General features: G+C 40.5%; 1 protein-coding gene across 1 annotated transcript in view; it reads left to right on the top strand.

Annotated features, from left to right (window-relative positions):
* Positions 1-24,574, top strand: part of polrmt (polymerase (RNA) mitochondrial (DNA directed)) — a 39,233-nt gene that overhangs the window by 8,895 nt on the left and 5,764 nt on the right. The window contains exons 6-17 of the mRNA XM_079351098.1: positions 1,492-1,641; positions 3,415-3,582; positions 4,110-4,280; positions 4,990-5,229; positions 7,386-8,171; positions 8,512-8,634; positions 9,881-10,003; positions 12,192-12,371; positions 13,478-13,564; positions 15,338-15,451; positions 19,643-19,771; positions 23,666-23,718. Coding sequence (XP_079207224.1) covers positions 1,492-1,641; positions 3,415-3,582; positions 4,110-4,280; positions 4,990-5,229; positions 7,386-8,171; positions 8,512-8,634; positions 9,881-10,003; positions 12,192-12,371; positions 13,478-13,564; positions 15,338-15,451; positions 19,643-19,771; positions 23,666-23,718 — 2,324 coding nt within the window. The remainder of the gene's footprint in view (positions 1-1,491; positions 1,642-3,414; positions 3,583-4,109; positions 4,281-4,989; positions 5,230-7,385; positions 8,172-8,511; positions 8,635-9,880; positions 10,004-12,191; positions 12,372-13,477; positions 13,565-15,337; positions 15,452-19,642; positions 19,772-23,665; positions 23,719-24,574) is intronic.

The following is a 24,574-nucleotide window of genomic DNA, read 5'->3' as shown; positions in this document are numbered from 1 at the left end:
CACTTCTTCACAGTCAGACCAACACTGGACTATTTATAGGGAGCCAATTCTGCCTTCTAATAGGCTCTCTGCTTTCTCTGCCTCTTCACCTCTCACCTCTCCTCCTCCACTCTTCTCCTCCTGATTCTCTCAAGATTCATTCACAGCTGCTTGTACAATTGCAGTATTTACAACCTCAATCACTGCACCGTACTCACTTTAGTCTTCATATGAGTGGAATATTTCTGGTCTCCTCTAGCTTATTGTTTTACTGTATGGGGGGTGATGGCAAACACCGGGTTGTATATTGGATAGGTAAAAAACTGCTCTGACTGTTACTGTTGACTTACTATCCGGTCTGTTATCTGACTATGACCGTGGCTATTTTAGTCAGTAGATTAAATGAGTGAAAGGCTGTCTAAATAGCTGGTCTACCAGATAACAGAGGAGCAGACTGGAACGTCTCTGGAGGTTTTTGAGTCAATGTTAGCTGCAGACGCAAATCTAATTTGAATAATGTTTGTTGGGGTGAGATGGAATGTTGATGAAGCTGATGCTCGTCCAAATGCAGTTTGATCTAGTTTCACTTTGTCATCAGAAACACTTTAGTCTTCTATTATAGGATTTGTTTTGACAAAATGTAAATGTGATTACCTGCAATACTAAAAGTGCTCTTCACTATGCCTGTGTGACGGAAAATGCATTACTGTACATCGCCATACATTATGATACAGGTAACATTTCTAATCTTACTCATAATTTCAGTTCAGACTATTTTAAATGTTTATTGGCTTTGGTTGACCAAACAATTCAACACTTTACCTCTTCTAATTCCGTAATACTCAAACTATTACTTCACTATCTATCAGATGGATCGTGAAAACTAACCAACCAACTGAGACATCTGAGTCTTCTTAGCTTTGTAGTGACACTGAGGATTGAAACTCACTGGGGGCGTTTGTGGCTCAAAGGTAGGATGGTAGATTTTAATCATCTGTCAACCAGGAGATCAGTTGGTTTGTTCCCCAGATGTCCAAGTACCCTTTAACAAGACACTGAACCCCAAATCATGCGAATGTGTATAAATAGGATTAGTTCATACTAATGGACACTTAACATGGCCTCTGCATCAGTGTGTGAATGTGGTGGGAACGGCTTAATGTGATATTCAGTGTAAAAGGTGCTTTGAGTAGTCAGAAGATTAAGAAAGTGCTATACAAGCTCAAGTCCATTTATCGTTCGCTGCTTTTAAAATGTTTTTCTGTACCTCTTGCCTGAAGTGAACCTCGCTAAAAGCTTACAGCTAGGTTCTCCACTTGCAGCTTCTAGCAATCACATAGTTACGTTTATGTCAGGAGTGATTAAGTCAGTCAGTCTTTACTTTTTTTTTTTTTTTTTTTACTAATCACAGAACAAGCACATCTCTCTCTGTATTTCAGCAGTAATATAATGTACTGTTGATTTCTCTGTTTTTGGCTCTTTCTCATTGGTGTTCTTGTGCATGTGTTTTAGAGGGAAGACCACCAGTACCCCAAACTGGACTTCACTCATGAAGAGCTTCAGGAGCGTTTTCAACGTCAGCTCATCATTGAGCAGGCCTGCACCGTCACCATCGACTCTGTGGAGGGATCCAAGCCTGTCACTGAAAACATGGCCAAAATGGTAAAAAGAATAATTGCACTCGCAGTACATGTGAGTTGCTTGAGAAGGGGAGATAAAATGGTATGTTGTCAGCAACAGGTGGTTTTGAGCTATAAAGCTGAACAGAACCAATAATCGTTTAAAAATACTGACGGTGCAACATGTGACGCTTGTGATATCAGTATAGTATTGTCAGGTGAAAGATCCTCTCACTGCTTTGTGCCATAATAGGGTCTCTTTACACTGTCAAATCCAACATGCATGAATTGTAAGAAGCAGTGCTGCAGACTGTAAACGATGCAAATTATCTCGGCAGTTCCAAGACTGCCATTTTAAAACAGTCTAAGGTCGAGTTTAGTTTCGCTTTGAAATGATATGCATTAAGGCCTGGCAGGTTAGAGGAGAAACAATCTATTATTCCTGTGCCGTGCCTTCTTTCTAACTCTGGCATTTACAGTCCAGCCTGGCTCGTCTGCCTCTGCAGATGGGCTACGTGGGAAGAGAGCAGGCTGAGAGTCCCTGGTGGTCAGGAAGCATTTACAGACGGACAGGACTGAATAATAATGTATTGTAATGTTGGCCTCTGGAGGGTATGCAGAGTCACTTTTCCATCCACATCCAGACTGTCTCTTATTCAGTCACACCCAGTGAAACTCTGCAGTTGAAAGAGTGAACATTTGAACATAGAGTGGTGAGGAGAACGTACATATAGCCTCAGTACTTTCATGAGCAAAACTTCCTACCCATCTGCTGATTCCCACTTTTCATTGCTCCTCATGAATTGCTTCACGTCAGCCGTTATAATCTGTAAAAACACCCTTTAATATAGAATATAGAACCAGTGATGCAGAATGGTTTGCTTGTTGTTGGTGCAGGATTAGACATTTTCTGACAAAAATTCAAAATACATCAAATCAATGTAAATAATTTAAAAAAAAACTTTATTTATATAGCACTTTTCAAGAGCAGGGTCACAAAGTGCTTTTCGAAAGACAGAAAAAAGCGAACGACAAAATCTCAACAGTTTACAAAATAGATCAATCAAAAGCAAGTCTAAACAAATGGGTCTTAAGTTGTTTTTTTGTGTGATAGTGTGATATGTGACCTTTTGGAGGACCTGTTCAATAATGTGGCCGCAGCATTTTGAACTCATTGTAGACAGTTAAGAGATGTTTTGTTCAGACAGGTAAAAAGTGAGTTACAGTAATCCAGTCAGTCAGAAATGAAAGCATGTATTATCATCTCCAGCTGAGCAGTGGGAACAATGAACTAACGTTTGGCGATATTTCGAAGCTAAATGAAGAGTCCAAGAAGTTTAAGTAATGAATGCTGTCTAATTTGAATGACAAAGGAAGAGAATCCCCCTGACTACTAAGTATGTAATGAATGCATACTACGTGCGAACTCTTGTCATGCGCCAAGATGGGGAAAACAGGTTCTTCCTTCCTGTTTCAGTCCCCAATTATTAACTGTGACCCAGTTGTGTTTCTCTCTGAAGGGAAGTCTGTTTTTCTTCTCGTCATCTGAGGGTATGTGAGCCAAACAAGTCTAACCATTAAATGGAATGCAGGCTCATGTTGCACGATACAGATATATGTCCAGTGAGAGCTGACCTCATCTATTCACTGCTTCACAACTTATAATGACTTTCTGTTGTGGCCATGCTCTACATGATAAACAATGGATACTGCAGGAGAGTTCTATTTCATTCCAAACATCCTTTGAGGGATTCCCATCTGGCTGGCCGGCGCACTCGGGAAAATGGACCTACCTTCAGTTGTGTTGTCCTTTCAGAGGGAGCTGCTCGCGGATCAGCGGGCACAGTGGCAGAAGGGTCTCCTCCAGACCCTGAGGGAGAGCAAGATGATCCTGTCGAATACCGACACCAAGAACTACAGGCTTAACCTTTATCCCTACCTCTGTTTGCTGGAGGACAGGGAGTATGTGGACATCATGATACAGGTAATACAAACCACCTAACCCAAGCTTCGGCTCAATGACACGCTGGAAGTCAGTTATTAAAAAAAATAAACCACACAAGACTTACCATTGTGTAAGGGAAATAGATTTGACCACAAGTGTGATGTATCTACACTATTCAACACATATTTAGAGATGTCACTGTTATTCTACTTAGTATTCATGACACTGTTTTTGTGCAATACGAGTCAACCAATCTGGGGAACCACAAAATCTAATCAAGTGGCTGACAGTGACAACAACTGCAAAAGAATCGGGCTTTATCTTTGGCAGCGAAGGATCTGACACCTTGTGCTTCTAACACAGACAAATACACAGGATGTGATTTAAGTCTGAAGAGACCATTCCCCACTTTGATTTCCCTCTCTGACTGAAGGGTTGTCTTTACTCTTAAACCGAAGCAGGTCTGCCAAGAGGTCTGCTTTTTGTTCTGATTTGTCATTAACCTCTTCTTCTTTTTTTTTTTTTCTTCTTTTCTTCATTTAACCTGTGTCTTTCTTTTCCTCCAGAGTGTTGCCAACATGCCTCCAAGCGGAGAGTCACTGAAGATTTTAGCCAGAGACCTTGGCAACAGGGTCCACACCAAGTACTCTGTGCGGCAGAAGAACAATAATCAGACAGTGGAGAAGTTGGGCAACATTTACAACGCTTATACAGAGCTGCTGGCTAAAGATAGCAAGGTAGAGAAATCATCATGCACCTGACACCTCTCTGTACGTTCATGGAGGGACGCTTATATTTCCTGGTTCGCGCACTAACACAACGGAAATCTGTCACAGAAAAAACAAGTGTGTGGTCAGCTTAAAACTGTAGTATTTTTTTAATCAGACTACATCCTGTGAGTTGAACTAATTCAAATGTTTTTTTTTTATGGACATTTCAGTGAAGTAAAAGACAGCTTTACTCCACGTGATCTCACTGCCTGTAGCTCAGAGGTCAATCAGTGCTTTTCACGGCCATGGCATGCTGGGAAAAATACTAATTTCATCATCAAGATAATAATGAGCAGGAACTCATTATACTGCGTTAGTTTGTTAAACAAGGAGTTAGTTAAGGTGTCTGCATTATGTAAGCTATTTAACATTCAGCCTTTGTAATTAAAGTGGTAGCTGTGACCATGCCTTTAGTGTTTGGTGTTGTGAGACTAAACATTAATGCAACTTCTGTGTGCTTATGGAAAATTCTGGAAACTTCCGGAGCTCTCGTTTCTTGTTTTGAGAGAAATGTAAGGCATTTAGGAATCTTTACAGAATTGAAATTGTTTCCTTCAACTTTTCAAACTATACATGATTTTATGACACAATCAGAGATGGGGGGGGCCTGTGTGACAAACTCTATGGTTCTGAATGTCGAACAAAGAACTGAAATCTGAAATTCTTCTCCCTGCAGGCTTATCGCGTCCTTCCCAGGGAGCAGTGGTGTGCGCTGGAAATGGAGCACAGTTCAGGGCCTACATTGCAAGGCGGGGAGATCCACTGGCCGTACATAGTAGCTCTTGAGCTGGGCACTTTCATGGTGGATATGATGGTTAAGAACCTCAAGATTAATAGTGACATCCTGAACCCGGCTTACGACAGGAAGCTCATCCCTATTCTCTACCACATGTACACCTTTCGCAGCACTCGGCAGGTACGGTACGCACAGGTCTTCACAGATCTCACTTTGTCTGTACTGCAGGATTTAAAAAAAGCCTGCTACCCTGTTGTGGTGTCATTATTCATACTTGGCTTTTATCACTTGATAACAGGATACTTGACTGTTAACCCAGACTAAAAAAAAGTTCCTTTCCATTGGGGTTAACGTGGTCAAGGATTAGACAAGTTTACATTTAGTTAAAGACAGCTTGACATAGGACGTGAATGTCTAAGACTATTTTTCACCGACTGAAATGAAACATCAACATGTCAGCACCTTCAACTTTGTGGTCAGTGTCGATAATTGGTTAATTTTAGCGTTAAAAACCAGGCGGAATGATGTTGTTTTTTTCCTCTAAATCATTTAGCAGTGTTTGTTGAAGTCTGCTTTAAGTAAAGATGTGATATCAACACACAAGCAGAGTCAGAGACAGTAAAGGAAGAAGTTAAAACATTCCTCACAGAAGAAGAAAAAAAAGAAAGCTGCAGAGTTAGGTTGTGCAGTTCGGACTCTTCTGAAAGACCCCTGGGTGCTGACGTCGTTGTCTGAAAGTCGAAAGGAACTCTAGATTGGATCAAACTTGGATGTTTGTCTAACGGTGATGATCGAATCCGACGTCTCCACCTGTGCCTGCATTTTACGACACACTGCTCCCATATACAACCTGGAAGTCACTCTATGAGATGCGACTTGAAAATCACAGTGACAAAACTAAGACAGGAGCAGACTTCTGAGGGAAATCCGCTCTAAACATAAACTTTTAACCAAAAAGTTGATGACGGAAACATATTCACTGGGACGCATTGAGACAATGTTCAAAACACAACAAGCTGTTCACAATGACAACGCTTCATCGTTTAAAATCCAAAGTTGATATTTAGTGGAACTTTTGCTTCGAAGTTAGACTCATTTTTCTAACAAAAAGGCTGATTAATGAAAGACTTAACATTGTTAACATTCGGAAAAAAGAACCTCCGTGAAGCAGAAGCAAAGAAAAAAGGGTTGACCTTCACTTTGGACAAGTAGACTGTCTGTCACTCTAAAGCCTATTACCTGGTATGCTCGCGCAGCCGCCTATCCATTCTGAAGCTCCAAAGAGTGTGAATTATAAAAACCGTTTGCCCCCTCGTGCGAATTGGCAAAAAGTCGAGTACGATGAATAGGTTCCAGACTAATCCCTTTTTTAGTGTCCCTTTAATTGGCTGGCTGAATCACTGCTGTGGTACCCTGCAGGAGGCTGAGTCGACCGTGTCAGAGGTGACAGGCAGACACAGGCGGAAGAAATGGTCGACGTTTGGACTTCATGCACTTTGGCAGTTTGCTTTGCTGTGGCAGAACGTTGTCCTTGTTTTTGTTTTTTTTGTTTTTCTGTCAGTCTTACCCTGTCTACTTTCGTTTGCTCTTATTCCCCCTCTCCCCGTCTTCTGTCTTCTGCAGAAAGCCCATCAGGGGAGCTTCTTAATGATTTTACTGCACAGCATGAAGGCTTGACTCATTCAAGCAATGCAGAGGTGTTTTTATTATATTGCTGCTTTCAGTTTGTGCTTTTAGTCTGAGCTTAGTCCGTTACACAATCTGTCATCTTTTATCAAAGTCAAGGCCTTCAGGTCATCATCAGCACCTCCCAACCCTAGCACAATATAATGGAAGCAAATGGAAGATGTTCCAGAAGATTATCTCAGTGGGAAAACTCTAGTTTTAAAGCAACATTTCACTAACTACTGTGTATAATATAAGAACGGAAAAGCTGTTTGTGTCTTTTGATGATGTCAGCAATACGAGATTTACTGATTACCATGTTTGGAGAAATCAGTTTAAGGGAAACTAATGTTCAGCCTGCTCATTTTGGTCCATAATTGCCGGAACAGAGGTTGCAGTTAACCCCTTGACTGCTATTTATTAACCAGCAATACAATCATGTCAGAAATGAAGGATGTTTCGGGCGGTCATGGTGGCTTTTGAAAGAAGCCGAACTTTATGAGGGAGTAAAAAAAAAATTTCTCTTTTTATCTGCACAGTGAAGAATTCAATGGTTTTCTTCTATTACTGTGTCATATTTGTATTTTAGTGTCTATACTTAGCTGAGTTTATGTTGAGTTTTTTTTTGTTCTTACTAGCTGATGAACTGCCTCTGATATTTCCCCGTCCAGGTTGGCTTCATCAAGCCTCACCCCATCCTGACTCAGATGCAGCAGGAGGCCATGGAGACCCAGTTAACCTTTGACTCCTACGTGATGCCCATGCTGTGTCCTCCTATGCCCTGGACTTCTGTGAAGTTTGGCTCATACCTGCTGACACCCACCAAGCTGATGCGCACCGTGGAAGGGGCCACACAACATGAGGTGTTGTTGGAGAAATGCCAGAACCTCCATGCAGTCCTTGACTCTCTTAATCAGCTTGGCAACTGTGCCTGGAAGATCAACAAACCCTTGCTGGATACAATAATCTCCATCTTTAACGATCGAGGTAGTGAAAAGCTAGACATCCCTCCTCCTCTTTCGGAGGCCCCTAATATCCCCTACTTCAACTCCCATGATCCCTCTTACACGGCGTCTGAGAAGGCCCACATGAAGAGGCAGGTGATTAACGCCAAAAAAAAATGCAGCGAGATGCACAGCCTGCGTATGGATGCCCTTTATAAACTCTCCATCGCCAACCACATGAGGGATGAGATCTTCTGGTTCCCTCACAATATGGACTTCAGGGGACGTACATATCCCTGTCCTCCCTATTTCAATCATCTAGGAAGTGATGTCACGCGAGCTGTCCTTGTGTTTGCAGAGGGGAAGAAACTTGGTCCCAAGGGTCTGGACTGGCTAAAAATACACTTAGTAAATCTAACAGGACTGAAGAAGAAGAGCTCATTGCAGGGTCGGCTGGAGTATGCCAACTCTATCATGGAGGACATACTGGACTCTGCAGACAACCCTCTCAACGTGAGTATCTCCTGTCCTTTCCTGTTCATTGGTAGCTCAGTTCAACCATAACATTCATCGTTCTATGTAGTTTTTTTTCAGAGCTGCGTCGTACACAGCTACACTGTAGTACACTGCATGTACACAGCTTATAAGTAGCATTTTCAGTTTCTGAAAACAGAAACAGTTTCTACATCAGTTTCTGAAAACAGCGTTTTAAAGCTTTACTCTTCCTTTCTAAATGACTTGGGAGTTTCCACAGTTATAAAAATTTAAAGGGGATTTATTGGGCAAAACAAAAACGCTTTTGGCCCCCAGTGCATGTGCATTTGGGATAACGTGTTGTGTTTGTGTTTCTCAGGGTAAGAAGTGGTGGATGAATGCAGATGAGCCCTGGCAGGCTCTGGCCTGCTGCATGGAGATAGCCAATGCTGTGAGATGCTCCGATCCAACTCAGTTCATCTCTCATTTTCCCGTTCATCAGGTGCCATAAAAACACTTTTTTTTCTCCCCACAGAGTTTAATGGTAGATCTCATACTAATGCCTTTTTTAGGAGTTTATATTGGAAACAAGACATTTTAATGTAAAACTATTCACAGTGTGGAAAAAGAACAGACCAACTCAGACTTACTCATCTATGTAATTATTAATATTTGGAATTTACCCATCTGTCACAAATTTAGGCCAATTATAGTTCCAGGTAATAACTTCCTTAAAATAAGGTCAACCAGTCAGTCAGGTTTCTGGAGCTATTTCAGAGGGCACTTCAAAGTTCACTAGGCAAGACCTCAGCATCACCATCTGGGGCTATTTTGTGTTATTTGCCATAAACCTGTAGCTGTAATCTCACCGACCAGACCACAGCTATACGGCCATTTCTCACTGATTGCTGGCATATAACCCGATTTATGAACACCAAGGCAACACACAAACCCTCCAGGATAGTGACACAGTTAGTAAATATAAAACCTATACTGACAGATTGATCCGTGGCTTTTATGAAAAATGTCATGGAAGGTTAATTCAGGTGTAATGAGAGTAATAAAAACTTCCCTGACACCCGACTTTATGCATATTCTAATGACTATACTTTTTACAAGTATTTTTACAAAGGTTTTGTGTAATTGTTAAAAGCACCTCCTGTCAGATGTTATGAAAGGACAGAAAATATCCAATGCAAAATCAATCATTTACATTTGATCCTGTATGAAAAGTGAATTGCATACAGGTTTATTTTCTCAAAAAAAAAAAATTCTGAAGGGAAATCCAGTCCAGATGTTGCTTTGATTGATGCAGTTAATTTAAGATTCTTTGAGATGGTGTGAAAGTCGAGCACGATCTGCAAATTCACTCTGTGTCGTCTCCAAATATTTTCTTCCTCCTATATTATTTATGTTTCATATTGCTCTTCCTCTCAGATAGCTTTGTTTCTTGCTTCTCTTTTGGGGGGATTTTCTCTTCATGTTCATACATAGATAGATAGATAGATAGATAGATAGATAGATAGATAGATAGATAGATAGATAGATACTTTATTGATCCCGAGGGAAATTCAAGCCAATTCTTTAACTCATCTGTTTTTGTCTTGTCCAGCTTAAGCCTTTCACCTCTCTGTTGTTGTCTCTCATGCTGTCCTGATCTCTGTAATCTTCTTCCTGTTTTCTGCTCTCTCCTCCTCCAAATCACTGCTAAAATCGTTCCTCTGTCTCTCTCTCCGACTCTCCTCTAGGACGGCTCCTGTAATGGTCTCCAGCACTATGCTGCTCTAGGCAGAGACGTTATTGGTGCCACATCAGTCAACCTCGTGCCCTGTGCATTGCCCCAGGATGTGTACAGTGGAGTAGCACAGCAGGTGAGCATCAGATCAGTGTTTTTGGTTTTCATGGTTCATGGACCATGTTGATGCAGATCCTCAGTTGTTAATATTCGTAAATCAGTATTCCTCTTAGAGAGTGACAGACAAGGCGTTGATGATTCCCATTTCTTACTTTAGGTTCTGGATTTCAAAGGGCTTAGTTTCTCAGGTCTAACATTAAAGTGCGAGTTAATTGCCTGCCATATCAAAAGGAACAAAGAGCAAGTGTGCATACAATCTATCTAATGACACAGCCTGCTGTGAACCTGAATATTTAAAGTAATTTAACACTAATTGTGAAAGGCTTACCTTTCAGTACTAACCATTGTGTGCTACCAGGGAAAAAATCCACCCTCAGAGGTGTATTGTGGAGTTATCAATGAGCTGTACGGACTGACAGAAAATGGAGTGCAATTCTTCCCAGGACACTTTCTAACTCTGATTTACTTTTACCTTGGAGCAGCAGAGTTATTCTTAAAGGATACAGTAGATCATCTCAGGTTGTACATGAATGAATACATATTGTTGTCTGTAATCAGTATCAGCATTAGTCCTATTGTTGGGGGCTGTTAAAACCAGTAGAGCTATAATCAACAAAAAGTGTTGAAGGTGCACTCCAATTTTTTCTTCAAAATTGTACTTTTACGTCATTTCAACATCTCAGTTTTAGGATTACTTTGGAAGATCCTGTATTCATTCTAATCATTTACAGACCAGCCAAACCCAACAATGTTTTCATCCAGGAGTTTGCATCATATTTTTAATTGTAAATATGGCAGAATCCTTTTTAAGAGTGATTTTAACTTGCATGCCCATTGACCCACTCATTAGAGGGATATTAGAGCATTTTAAGTTGCTCCTGCCTGCAACACCTGGAGAGATTAGGGTTCAGAGGGTCTATGGGAAAGTGGATGCTGAGTCCAGCAGATTGTGGGAGGGCATTTTCGGCATGCCTCACCCTCTTCTGCAGGAGAGGGCTGTTACTTTTGAGGCCGTGCTTATGGCTTCTTGAACGAATGGCATTAGTCATAGTGGCTGTATATGTCGTCAGTACACAAGGGGGTTTTAATGTTCAGTTGCAACCTCTGGCATGGACCACTGACATCACAGAAATTGTTTAGTGAGGGTTTCAGTAAAATGTATGGCAGATGCTTGGCACTGAGGCACTTTCTCCCCCTCTTATAAGGACCCATCATGTGCTGGTAAGGTCTCACATCACGACTGTGGTGGCTTACATAAACGGATAAGGCAAACTACGATCCAGTTGGTTACAGACACTGGCTGACTGACTGTTTTCGTGTGCATCTCCTGTCACTGTGAGCCAGCGTTTACACCCAATCATGGCCATATCCTTACCCAGAGCAACTGGCGCTCTGGGCTTGGCCCATGACAGGCTAAACCTGGAAGCTGTTGGACTCCCACAGAATGGGATAATAGTATAAAGGCTTTGAGGAGACTGTGCAGAGGGCTTACACCATAGGGAGGTACCTGACTCATTTTGTCAGAGAACCAAGGTTACTTTTGGTAACCTAAAGTTTCTACTAAATGTTGGTAACCTCTTTCAGAAATGTCTATGAGGTTGCAGAGCTTTGTACAGCACAGAGATGGCCTTCCTTAAGGTAACTAATGACTTTCTTTAAGCAGCAGATGTTGGGAGGGCTAGACCTTAGAGCAACCTTTGAAACAGCTGATCATGCAATTTTAATTGAACGTCTTAAAGACTGAGTGGGAATCAAGAGCATTGCACTTACCCTTGGGTTTACTGTTGTAAGTCCAATATTATTCTCAATATACAAGCTGCCACTTGGCCAAACTGAAAATCCGAAATAATAACATAACATTACCAAAAAACTCCAACCATAACATCATGGACATCCTTCTCCCCTTATCCACAAACGTAAAACCATCCACATGAAACATGAAACATTTGATTGTCATCTCACTCTCGGTTTTTTTTTCCATCTTCGCACCATCTCCGAGATATTACTTTTACAGCACATATGATTCTGGCTCAAGGCTACATATTTGAACTGCCAATGATACTAAAATCGTATCATACAAGTCAGGATGACGATATATGGTGGAATCCATATTTGTCCCACTGCTAATGGAGCGTGTTTTATGTGGCTTGTATTCCATGGACATTACGCACGTGAAAGTCTTACATAAGTCCACGTTTTCTTAGGTGGAGGAGTTCCGAGCCCGGGATGCAGAGCAAGGTCTGAAGATCGCCCAGGTCCTGGAGGGCTTCATCAGTAGGAAGGTGGTCAAACAGACCGTGATGACTGTGGTGTACGGGGTCACTCGCTATGGCGGACGCCTCCAGATAGAGAAAAGGCTGAAGGAGATTGATGAGTTCCCTAAGGTACGGTTCAGAAGGAGGTTGCTGGTGAATGGGGGTTTCCCCACTCACAGAGCATACTGTTTTATTTTTAGTTTTTTTTTTTTATCCATGTGGTATGACAGAGGGGCCCTTCAACACAAGTTCTCCTCTATATGGGTCTCCCCTTGCACCGATCTTTCAGGCGGTACATTTTTACACATTAATCATGGACAGCCTACTAATGAAGTACAAGGTCTTCTTCTCCGATTGTACATTTGGCTTTTTCGTCTCCAGCATGTGCATTCATCACACTGCTGAGACTGAATGCGTCCCATTTCAAATGATTGTACACCCAATGGTTATTCAGAAATGTTGACCTTGACATTAAGACTCTTATTGCCGCAGAGTGAGCGTCGTCGAGCAAGATCAGAAGCTTTGAAACTTTATTTTAGTCAAGTTTATTTATATACTATGACACTGAAGTGCAATAGGATATTGGTTGTATCAGGGAGACCAGGAGTGTGTTCCAAGAATAGATGGACTTGGTATCCAGTGCATAGTCATTATTGTCTATTTTTAGTTTAAGACCATTACTTAGAGGTAGTTGGACATTAATGGTTGTTTGATAAGCACACCCATTCTGTCTAATGACTCCGCGGCAGAAGAATAAAAGCTTTTAATCTCTCAGCCCTCGAGTGCTAATCAGCTGCACAATAGCTGCATAGTTCTTTACAATAGTTGGACTTAATCTCATTGTCAGTATAGATTGGTTTGGTAGGATCTTGCTCTCACTGTACCCACCGGCTCACTGACACAAGATTGTGCTAAATGACTTCTGCATAATGTCTCTAATTGTTTAAACGGAGAATTAGGGGCGAGTGTAATTGTGAGTGATTACAGGTGGATAGATCGGGGAAGAGACAACTCCCAGCGAGGATGAGATCATATCGCTGTAATGAATTTAGGAAATCACCCTTCTCATTCAGTCCTGTAACTTGAATCAGTTATGTTCATATTTTATTTTAAACCTTAGAATTACTGATTGATATAGCATGGTTTATTCTTTGACAATTGCTGGGACTAAAAGGAAGTAGTGTGTGCGTGTGCGATGATGACACACAAACAATAGTCATGTGTTGTATTTTCAGGAGTACATTTGGGATGCGTCTCACTACCTGGTGCGTATGGTGTTCAGTGGCTTGAAAGAGATGTTTACAGGGACCAGAGAGATCCAGGTGAGTTCATTACACTTTGAAAAGGTATTGTAAGTATTTACATTTTATTTTTAAACCTAACCAGTTCCAAACAGCAAAAGGAGCACACTCAAACATCAAGGGGCACGACCAAAGACAAAAAAAAGATTGCAAGAAGACAGCAAAGTCTCCACACTCAATGTTCTTTCAAGATCGTATATTGTTATTATTAACCAGCTTCATTCAAGGCAGGGTCGGTCATTTTGGAGAACTAGCGTGATTTTGAAAGTAGCATCCTCTCCGTTCTCCGTCTTCACCCAACCTCTCCTCTCTGTGCTCCCTTAAAGGCCACGCCTCTCACTTACCTCCACTCTTGCCATTGGTCCAGCAGCAGATTTCAGCTCATGCTTTAAGTGTGGGCTCATGCATGCACGGGGTAGAGAGGCTTGATTGGTTGATAAAACGTGTACAGAGTGCCGACATTGGTTGAAGTTTTTACACGTTTAAAAATGACCACAACTTTTTCCTTACACTTTTGAGGTTCCCTTTATATATACAGTACCTGTATATATATTTTTCCTTCCTTTGTCTAAAAGGAAGCAGTAAACAGGGTAGTCTAGTATACTCTTAATTCCGATTATTAAATGTCTACTACTACCTCCTTGGATGTTCTATTTTTATTTGTATTAATGACTATTTATTTTCACTATTACCCCAGCAACAGCACCCATTCATCAGAGATTTCCATTTATAGATTCAGGCCGTGCAGCTGGCAGGGGATTGTGCATTATCTCCATAGGCTGTGTGGAGTCTGGCGAGCAAATAGAAACACCTCCCACTGCTTGTGTGTGTCCTCTGGGGAGAGTGTGGGGACAACCCAGTCTGAGATGAAAAATCTCCTTCCCATCAGACCTTGGTGCGGACCTGATGCTCTCGTGCAACGCGTGATTGTGTGTGTGTGTGCTGGTGCCCTTTAAATAGGTCACACCCTCTCACATTGTACAGCAGGGAGGTGAAGTATGATTGAAAGTGAGGACGCTGATCAATCCGCGGTGCTGTCACACTCGACCTCTCTACTTTCTCTTTATGTCTCTCTATTTATCCAAGCTAGTCAGTCAACACTCTGCCTCTGCCTACCTTCTGTCAATCTATTGATTGATCAGTCACTCTCTCCAACTATCTAGCTAGTTAATCTTTCACTCTGCATTCTTCCCTTTCTTGTTGTCTTCATTTTTATCGTACCTGGGATGGAAAAAAAAAAAAGGGGAGGGAGATGACGATGATGAATGGAGCAGCTTTGGACCAGACTACTGCCTGGAGTTGCTAGGACATATTTATCTTTCCTACAGCTCTCTGTGTGCCTGCATGCGTGAGGAGGCTCTGGTGGGACTTTAACAAGGCTTCTATTCCTGGAGATAAACTGTGCCAGACACTTAGGCAAACATTGCTGTTGCACTTGCAATTTTTTTTAGAGAACGCAACAACTCCCCACCTGTTCCTCGGCAAGTTTGCAACAATTGTTTGCTGCACCGCGAACTAGAACAGCAAACATAAAGGCAGAGACAAAGTTCCTATTTCCTGTTTGGTTTTTAGTTTGTTTTTTTTTGTTTTCGTTCCAAAGACACCATGATGGTCTAATAATCATGTGCTCGTATTAAATCCTTCTCTGAGATGATCGTGAAAACATCATCACTAAACCATCCACACTTACTGATGAAGGCCTTATTGATGTTATCACGCACACGATTGTCTGAGTCTAAACATCTCTCCAGTCAGTGCCCTCACTTCCCCTCTGCTGGCTTCATTGTGTTACAGGATTGGCTGACAGAGAGCGCCAGGCTCATCTCCAAGTCTGGACACACTGTGGAGTGGGTGACACCCCTGGGTTTACCCATCATTCAGCCTTACCACCGCGCACGCAACCAAGTGGTAAGTGCTATTCTCAGGCACGTCTGCTGACTCTCTTTAAGCCCCTTGAAAGTGGACTCGTGTAGGTTTAATTGTTTTGATCAGCCAGTTCACTGCAGAGTTTGAGTGTGATTTCACACCTCATTTCACACCAATTACAAATATGAACGTGGGTTACATCTACAGCCTCTCCTGTACAGCTGGTATTTAACGCCACTTCTGCCATTACCATTCTAATGCAAAACTCCCCACCTACTTTTGATCACTATAATTTTATACAGCTGTTGATTGACAGCTCAAGCATTACCCAGACTGTCTTCATTTTTTTCTGTATTTCAGAAATTCAGCTGCTGACCTTTCCAAACTTCTCCTTGTGTGTCTTCACCTGTTTGTCTTGCTCCTCTTTGCTCTTTGTCTCAACCTTCACTGCATTTTCAATACTCCCAGAACTGACCTTTTCATAGTGTACACTGGATACATTTTTACCTCACATTAGTACACGGATACAGAGAAGTCATTAATCTCAAACGCCATACAGGCTAAGTGGAAGCCACTGTGTATGTCAGCTTGATGATGCTCTATTGTGGTATTTATAGGTTTGAGCTCGAGGTTTTTTTAATTTTTTTTTATCATTTTTAATACAACATTTTTCATTGCATGTGAAGGTTGGAACAACAATTTCAGCTCTCATAATGGCCTTTAAATAACAAAAAGTTTTCGATCTTATAAAAATCAATGTGTTTTTATTCCAATGATAGCCAAACAACCAGCCCGCAAATTCTGCTTGACTTTTTGACGCTGCCACAGGGATGTGATTGGATTAGTGGCACTTCACATAGATTTTGATTTGTCATCTTTCCACCATTAGATTATTGATGAGTGCTGCTCTCGGATGTGAACATAACTGGATGGTCTCACCACACACTTGTCAATAGGTGGGAAAAAAAAAAATCAATGACGTAAAAATTAAGATTTCTCTCATCTAAGATTTAAAATCAATTTACAACTTCATGAATCAAAAAAACACTTTTTTTTAAAAAATCTTTTAAACTACTGCACTCAGTAGAATACCAAATAGAAAATGAAATACACCAGTCACACAGATGACTGGTGTAGATCCTGAAGTATGTACTAATTCATAAATAGACTTTGAATACATGGATCCATGAATCCAGAATTGTTTTGAATAGAACATAGATTCTTAATCGAATCATAACACTGAGAATCGAAATTGAATCAAATCGTGAGACACCCAGAGATTCCCAGCCCTGCTTGGATTTAGGATTTCAAAGAAACTTCAGGATGACTATCTAAGAGGAAAACAGATGACTGCATGGTTATGGCCCTTTGATGGACAAATGTAAATGCTAATTGGGTTATTTTTTCCCCCAAAGTAATACAATACATCAAAGAGAGAACCTTTTCATAGTTTCTTTTCATGTCAATATAAACCACTATGTACTCCACTAATCAGTAACTATCAAAAGCTATGAAACAATCAAAATAAACTCAAAAACTCCATGATGAGATGAGACAACATCACTTAAAACAAAAACAAAAGCACATTTAACCCTTTCCTCCTTGATTTTTGTTGTCCAGCCGTCTTATTAAGAGTCCAAAACAGGAACAGAGGAAGGAAATGCTGATTGACCCACATTTAAAACATATCAAATGAATTAAATGAATAAATAAATGTAGTGCCTGAATTTCTGTTCTTCAAGTTTTTAAATTGAGATGCTTCAATCCTTTATAATGATTGTGGGTTTTTGTTTTTTTTCAATCTCAAAGTAATATACGGTAAGTGATTTTGTGAGATACAGCTTTGGACTTTGTGTGTCTCCAACCACCCTACCCTTAAATCCATGTCCCCCAAAAACATTTCATAATCTAAAATATTTGTTTCAGTTTAAAGCCATGCAAGACCTACCAATAGAGCGGGGCCAATGAATAATTATAAAGTAATTTGAATAAAATCGAGTTCTCAATCATTGTGATTTCAATGTGAATCAAAATGATTGTGATTATGATTTTTTGCTTTCATGGAGCCTTACGCCCAACCTGTCATTAAGCTTTAGTACTGCATGCTCTGTACTGTAGGTGGAATTTCCCAGCAGGGCTTTCCAAGTCTCAAAGGGTTCATCACAGGAGCACCACTGATGGTGTGTTGTGATAACTGTGAGAGACCAAACTGTAATGGAGCTCAACAACATCATCATTGTAATTGTCTTTCACTATGGAGATCCTGACAGCAGTACGTCATACAGATAATACGTCTGTGTGTGCGTGTGCGTGTGTGTGTGTGTTTACATGGAAAGGAAGGTCCTGTTTTTGTGTGTGATTTTATAGAAATGAATCTTAACCTGTTATATCCTTAAGTACATGAACTACTTTCTGACTTCTTACATACATAAAGCATTCACCAACACATGCTGACATTGCTCTTAGGCCGGCGCTGCGTGATGCCTGCTCTTTTAGGATGACATCAAGCAGAGGGTTGGCTTAGAGGGGCGGCAACACCTCGCAAGAGGGCGATAGTGACAGATGGTTTGTCTCCTGAGGGTGCAGCTCTCTCTGTCGCTGAAGTCAAGTTGTGTTTGGTTTAATCAGGTTTTTTTTTTTTTTCTTTTTTAATGTCCAGCAGGAGTGTGGAAGCTGATTAGCCTATGCTTTTTCAAGGCCTGGAGATTAATACATAAGTGAATGAATGTGCTGATGACCTCATGGATGAATGAGGTATTAGCTTACATTTCACAGATAACTTTTTTCATCCCCTGCCATAATTCTCTAATCCAGTTGCATCATTGTTCAAAAAAAAAAAAAAAAAAATGAAACTAACTTGCAGAAAGGTCACCTTTTCCCTGCATAGCTGGATTAAATTCAATCTCCTCGTCTCCTCTCCGCCTCTTAAATCCAAGGCCACGCTGTTTCTGGGGGTCATTAGTAATTAGACTGTAGATAGAACAGGGAGATGAAGTGCAGTCGAGGGTAGGAAAACCAATAAGGAAGAAGGAAAAGTAGCTCCGTTACCATCATAGTGTCGGCCAGTAATTTGCATGTCCAGGTTATGTAAGACTCTGCGTTAATGCTTCTTCCTTCATTTCAGTGGGCACATGCTGATGAGTACAAATACCCATGGTGTGTTGGAGTATTATTCTTTACTGGGAGATGGGGGATTAAAGAATTAATGATGAATGGAGTAGCCGAATGGAACGTAGAAACAACGAAGAGTTACTTTTCAGGATTTGGAGAGACTAATCAGATCATAGCTCACTCTTCCTCGAGCACCTAGTTTATTTTCCGTTCCCCTCTCATTGGCTCACAGCGGCTGCTGACACAGGAGAGTCATCTGGATATGTGAATTTGTAGTGTGACTGAGAGCTTATGATCTTATGTCCTCTCTGCGCAGAGAATCAGTTTGGCCTTGGTTTCTTTTGGGTGAAATTAACCTGAACAGATAAGCATGGTGCATAATATCATTATTAAGTACAGCACCAAGCGTGAAGTGCAGTGGCATGGCCTTATTCCAACACCGAATAATCCACTGTCAACAGGAATATCAAGTTTTTTATAACAAGTCTTTAGCCCTGAGATAGTATACTTAAAACATTTGATGGATGAATTATAAGATAACAAGCTCCTTGGTGAAGACTTAAGAGCCCCCTTTACATACCTATATCTCGTCCAATTACATCTATTGGTTTCTTTTGGTCATTCCTTTTCAGTTCTAGTTGACAGACAGCCTTACGATTTTCCCGTCATTGTTTAAAATTCAAACATAAATATTCTGTTAACCTGATATGCAGCTGGTTGTGACTAGTTTGTGTCTCTAAAAGGAACTTTCCCCTTGAATTGTGGTCTACGTGTGTTTTGTTCAAATCTAAAAGGGTCTAAGTTCTGGGGTATAAGAGGAAATACTTTCCAAAGGTCCTCAGAGTCTTTTGGAGTAGGGAGATGTGCTGTATATATTAGAATAGTATGTTTTATAGAAAACAAGAAATAATCCTAATCCATGTTTAACAGCTCGGTCTTTAAGATTTGGTAGATGTGCATCTTTTGGCAGTTGATTTGTCTTTTTTTATGTCGCATCTCTTTGTGGCTGGTTTACATCTATTTGTATCTTGTATTTGAAAGAGGTTGTGTTTCTGTTCCCAATCTAATGTTGCCACTTTGTTATTTGACAGTGTGCTTCCACTGTCTACTTATATACTGTAGATCTTCAGGATTACAGCTTTGGAGAAGTTCTCGGGGCATTTACAAGCAGAAGGAGTCTTCTCTTCTCATTTTGGGAAACCATGTATCTCTAAATGTCAGCCTTGGAATAGAAGTGAGACGGTCCCGAGGGTAGGATGGAGTTTTTTCTGGATCTTGCAGAATCTTATGGCATTTTGGGGATGAATTAATAAATGCAGTTTGAGTTTCAGGGACAGCCCCAAGTGGTAGAAAAAGAAAGTTTGGTGATAAAGTAAGTGTGAAGAAGGTCAGTTGAAGCATGGCAGACTGCGAGTCTGCAGCTGTCTCCATCTACCTTCAGAGGAGAAAAGTGAAGGTAGATGACCAGGTGACCGGGGAACATTAGCGAAAAGAGGTGTGTAACCCCGACGACTGGGATGAGACAGGTTATCAAGCACAATGTGATGAATGGGGATTCCCCCTCTTGCACTATGAATCTATATACAGTATATGGTTACCGAGGGTCCATGACTATTTGTTGCTGAAACTCTCAGGTGATTTAGACTACAGGAGCCTCTTCCCAAAAGACACAGCAGGGATCACCAAGGTCTCATTCATCACAGCCTCAGGGTTTGAGTCAGGTCATGTACACAAATCAAACTCTTATGCATTATAATGAACAGGACTACAGTGCACAGTGGTGACCTCTTTCATAGTGTGGCGCTCCATTACTCAAACCAGACATAGCTTCCCTTTCTTCCCCTCACACCTCTCTCCAGCACAGCCTCTTCTTCCTGTCCCTCTAGCCTATGCGTTAGGAGACAAAGACATGCTGTAAAGATGGGAATGATGGACAGATCCCCCCCCCCCCCTGCACAAGTCCTCCTCCAGCAATGATGGATGAGATAGCAGCCATGGCAGAGACTAATGGGGTTTTACCACCACACTTCTATTTTTAAAGCCATTTCTTGATAATTGTGTGATTCTGTCATTCGTCATCGAGCAACCCTTAAAGCTTTTGCCTGGAATCACCAAACAGAGTAGCTCGCTGTCGCCATTTGTCCCCTTGATCCATGGCTATCCTGGCTTTCTCCATAGTGGGAAGAGCGTTATGCAAAGGATACAATATGGTCCACAGGGCAGACTTGTTTTCTTCTCTTCTTCTGTTCAACACAACCAGAATGATACTGGGAAGAACATCTTATGACCAAGTATAGTTATGTTACGTTGAGCCTTTCTTACTGTATTTGAAAACAGCAGGTGGACAAATGGCGTCAACAACTAAAAAAAGAGAGAGAGACAGTCTAGAGCTGCGCCGTAGCCACTGAATTATGAACAAAATATTAGAAAACCTTACAGCACCCAAAGAGATTACCCAAGAGATACTGTATGGAGATAGTCATTCACAGCTGTATACTTCACTGCCAATTAAACCTGTCTGGTTGTTTGGTGTAGCGTTGCTTTGTGGTTTCACTGTGATGGGTCGAACTGACTACAATAAATAAAAAATGCCAGGAAAATGGTTAAAAATGTATTTTCCCCATAGAGGTACTTCTATTTACAAACGTCCTTTTTACAGTTGGATTTGCAAGGCTTTGTTAATGCATTAGAAAGATTGGAGAGGCTCAAACAGAGAGACATCCTGTAGCTGCTCTGTAGCAACTAAATAATAGAACTTGATTTACAACACCTGACAGCACCCATAGTGATTTTCAAGAATACATAGACATCCATTCACAGTTGTTACCCTCGTATTCAATTACGAGTCCTCTGATGTCGTATTCCAAACAGATGTTCTGAATGCACCAATCCATTTCTAAAAGACGTCTTTACAAATGGAGTTCTTGATTTCCAAAATGTCCGGCTCAGCATTTTTGTTAATGCTGACTTCCCAACAATCAAGCGCCAGAGTCGTTTGTCTTGGAAATTGCAAAATTACGTTTTCCATGGGGGCCCACTGCACAAGGCATTGTAATTTGTTTGTACCAAACATGAACTTCTTAAGGCTCCTCTCTGTCAGGATGGCAGTGATCATGCTGTGGTAACCTGTGCTGTGGTCGTTTGTATTATTGACTAAGAAAAAGTTGGATTTCAAGACACATACAACTGCAAACATGAACAACTTGTAATTACAGTCAATAACATGTACAATAAAGACAAGCAGAAATGTGTTTTTATGTCTTTAGTTTGGCCTTTTGTGATATAATTCCATGAGTTCAAACATGTCATGTAAGAGTTCAACTAAAAACAAACTCCAGCACATGTTCTAGTTATATTTCTGTGTAGAGGGGGTGTCATTTTTCAAAGCATGATGCCTTATGACTTTATAATAAAAGCACTTTTTACTGTGAATTTTTTACTCAGAATTGAGTGTTTTTACCACTCTGAGTAGGATCGGATTGTAATGGTGTACCATTTCTCTGTCCAACATGTCTTTGTGAGCCCCTTACTAATTGGGAACAACCAAGCTCAAACCCATTTTCCATGCATCCATACAACTTAGGATACATTTTCTTCAAAACAGGAACTAAAAATAACGACGTCTAAGGACTTTAAAAGTGCTTGTTATGTTCTGAGTACTGATGGATCAAAGGAGGTTTTCTGTGTTCGCAGATACATTAGTGCAGGCTAAATGCAAGGCAAACAGACGTATCCAAAGTATTCACATCAACAAACATTTGGCCGCTTTCTGCCTTTCTGCCACCCAGGCATGGTTCCAGGGGTCAGGGAAAGACTGCCCTACCTCACATGCCATCCTTGGCACAGCAGACTGGGGGGACCTTGAAGGTCTAAAGAGATTAGAGCACTAAGTCATCCCTCCCATGAACTAAAGACTTTGGGCTGTTAGTCTTAGAGAGTGTGTAAAGAGAAAAACATGATGGAGTAAAGCGAACAGCTGTGATCAAAAGGATCAGTGTGCATAAACTGGCTAATTGCCTGCTGTTCTTAATGAATCCACTGACTGTTGGTCATAACAGTCATACTGATAAAATCCTATAACAGTTACTGTTTGAAGCAGTTAACCAAGAAGAACAATAGAAAATATGTAATGGATGAACTTATATACTGCTCCCATTTGTCCTAATTGTAACCCAACTCCTCCTAACTTTTCTGCATAACATATACATACTCTATTAGACTTCGTTAAATTTAACGAAGTCTAATAGAGTCATGAATCACTATGATTGATTATTACCTTCTTATAGTAACGTGTCATTTTATGACACTCAGTGCTTGGATGTTTCTTATTCATTCTGTCTTTTCCTGACTGCCTCTGTTTGTCATCTCTTTCCTTTTTAGAAGGTGTTAAGTTTATGAACAGACCCATCACCTGCTGTTGGCAGACACTTTATGCTAAACCAAATCACAGTTATGTTCCGGGTTAGCACGTTGCTATACAATGCAGATTTTTGAAAACATTATTCATAGCCAAGATCCTCTCGAACAGTCATTTCCGAAAATGTGCACAATAAGATTAAACCAAAGTGTTTGATGATTCAACTTGAACCACTTCTTTCGAAAAGAGTTTATTAATTTGAGATTTAGCCCCATTATGTCTGATTTTAAACGGCTAATTTGATGACAAACGTCTTCATATTTTACTGTCAGTTTAAAACTTTGGATGGAGATCGACAACCTCAAACTCCAAATATAAAACTGTTGAATAATTTCAGCTATTTTCAGTTACATATGTCAAATGATTTTTTTATTTGAGCTCCTCCAGTGTGTTTGGCAAATGGTGTGTTTTGAATATTTTCTTATTTTATTTATTTTGACTTTGGTCAAGAAAAAGGGAAAGTACAGCATGTGCAATGTTTAATTAAGTTACTTTACTCAATGTTCAGGTGTCTTTTGATTTCATGTGTTTTGTCCTTCAATATAACATGTTTAAGTTTTGTAGAAACCTTTTGATTGTCGCTAGAATCTGAAGGCATTCTTTATTTTTCAGCATTTTTATAAACAGTATATGTTGTCAGCATTGTTCCCTTTGTTTAGGACCTCATCCTCAGCTTGGTGGAGTCCCGATAGTTGACCCTCTCTTGTCTTGTGTTTTCACCTCTACAGCTAAAAAGTACCATGCAACTTATCAACCTCCAGATCAGCCACGACGCCAAAGAGTAAGTCTTTCTGTTTCTCAACTCATTTAATGATCCTACTTTCATCTTCCATTGTGCTCATAACCCGTAGAAGTGAATTATCATGTTAGTGACGTGACAGAAAGAGAAATTGTGTGTACAGCAAGACATTTTTTTGCCTTGAGATTTCGGGTGTTTTTTGTTTTTTTTGTTGTTGTTTTTTTTAATTCAAATGTGCTTTCAGGCTGTGTTTAGCTTTTAGAGGTGGATGGAAGTAGAATGAGAGGTCTCTTGAGGCAATTAGTTGACATTTCCTTCAAGCTTCAGTGCCACTAAAGCACTGCCTTCAGTGGATATTTCACTAATTGCCCACTTGTGCCATCAGAAGTTTTTTCAAAGTTTTGAAAGCAAAGTTTTGAACAATTAATGTCTGATTGAGGAGTCTTTGTTCACAGAAATGAGCGAAAAACAAAAGAAGGAAATGACAACTTCTTTGTTCTGAAGCCCTGACAGAAAGTATTCCCCAACAAATCATATAACTGCCCAAATTATACCCAACTTGAAGAAGTGTTTAAACAAAAAAAACAACAAAAAAAAGTTTACATGAGGAACTTAACAGGAAAATCAAAGATGAGAAATATGACAAAATAAAACATCACAAATGATCAAATGTTTTCATAGACGAATGTATGAAGGACGCTTTACGAGCAGACTATCATCTCTGTGAATAGCTTGTTCGCAAAGATGTTTCATGACAAAGTGAGATTCAATCCACAGCAGAGAAGTATACTATGTATACTACAAGAATGTTTCACTTAGGATATTTTAGCTGTGAATAAATTCAAGAAGTATTGACGTCTTCAAAAAGAAGTGACTCTCTTGGCTCTGTTGATTGGCG

This window comes from Symphodus melops (assembly GCF_947650265.1).
Source record: "Symphodus melops genome assembly, chromosome: 8".
Taxonomy (NCBI): Eukaryota; Metazoa; Chordata; class Actinopteri; order Labriformes; family Labridae; genus Symphodus; species Symphodus melops.
Note: the sequence above shows the minus strand (reverse complement) of the source record. Positions and strands in the feature narration are given on the sequence as shown.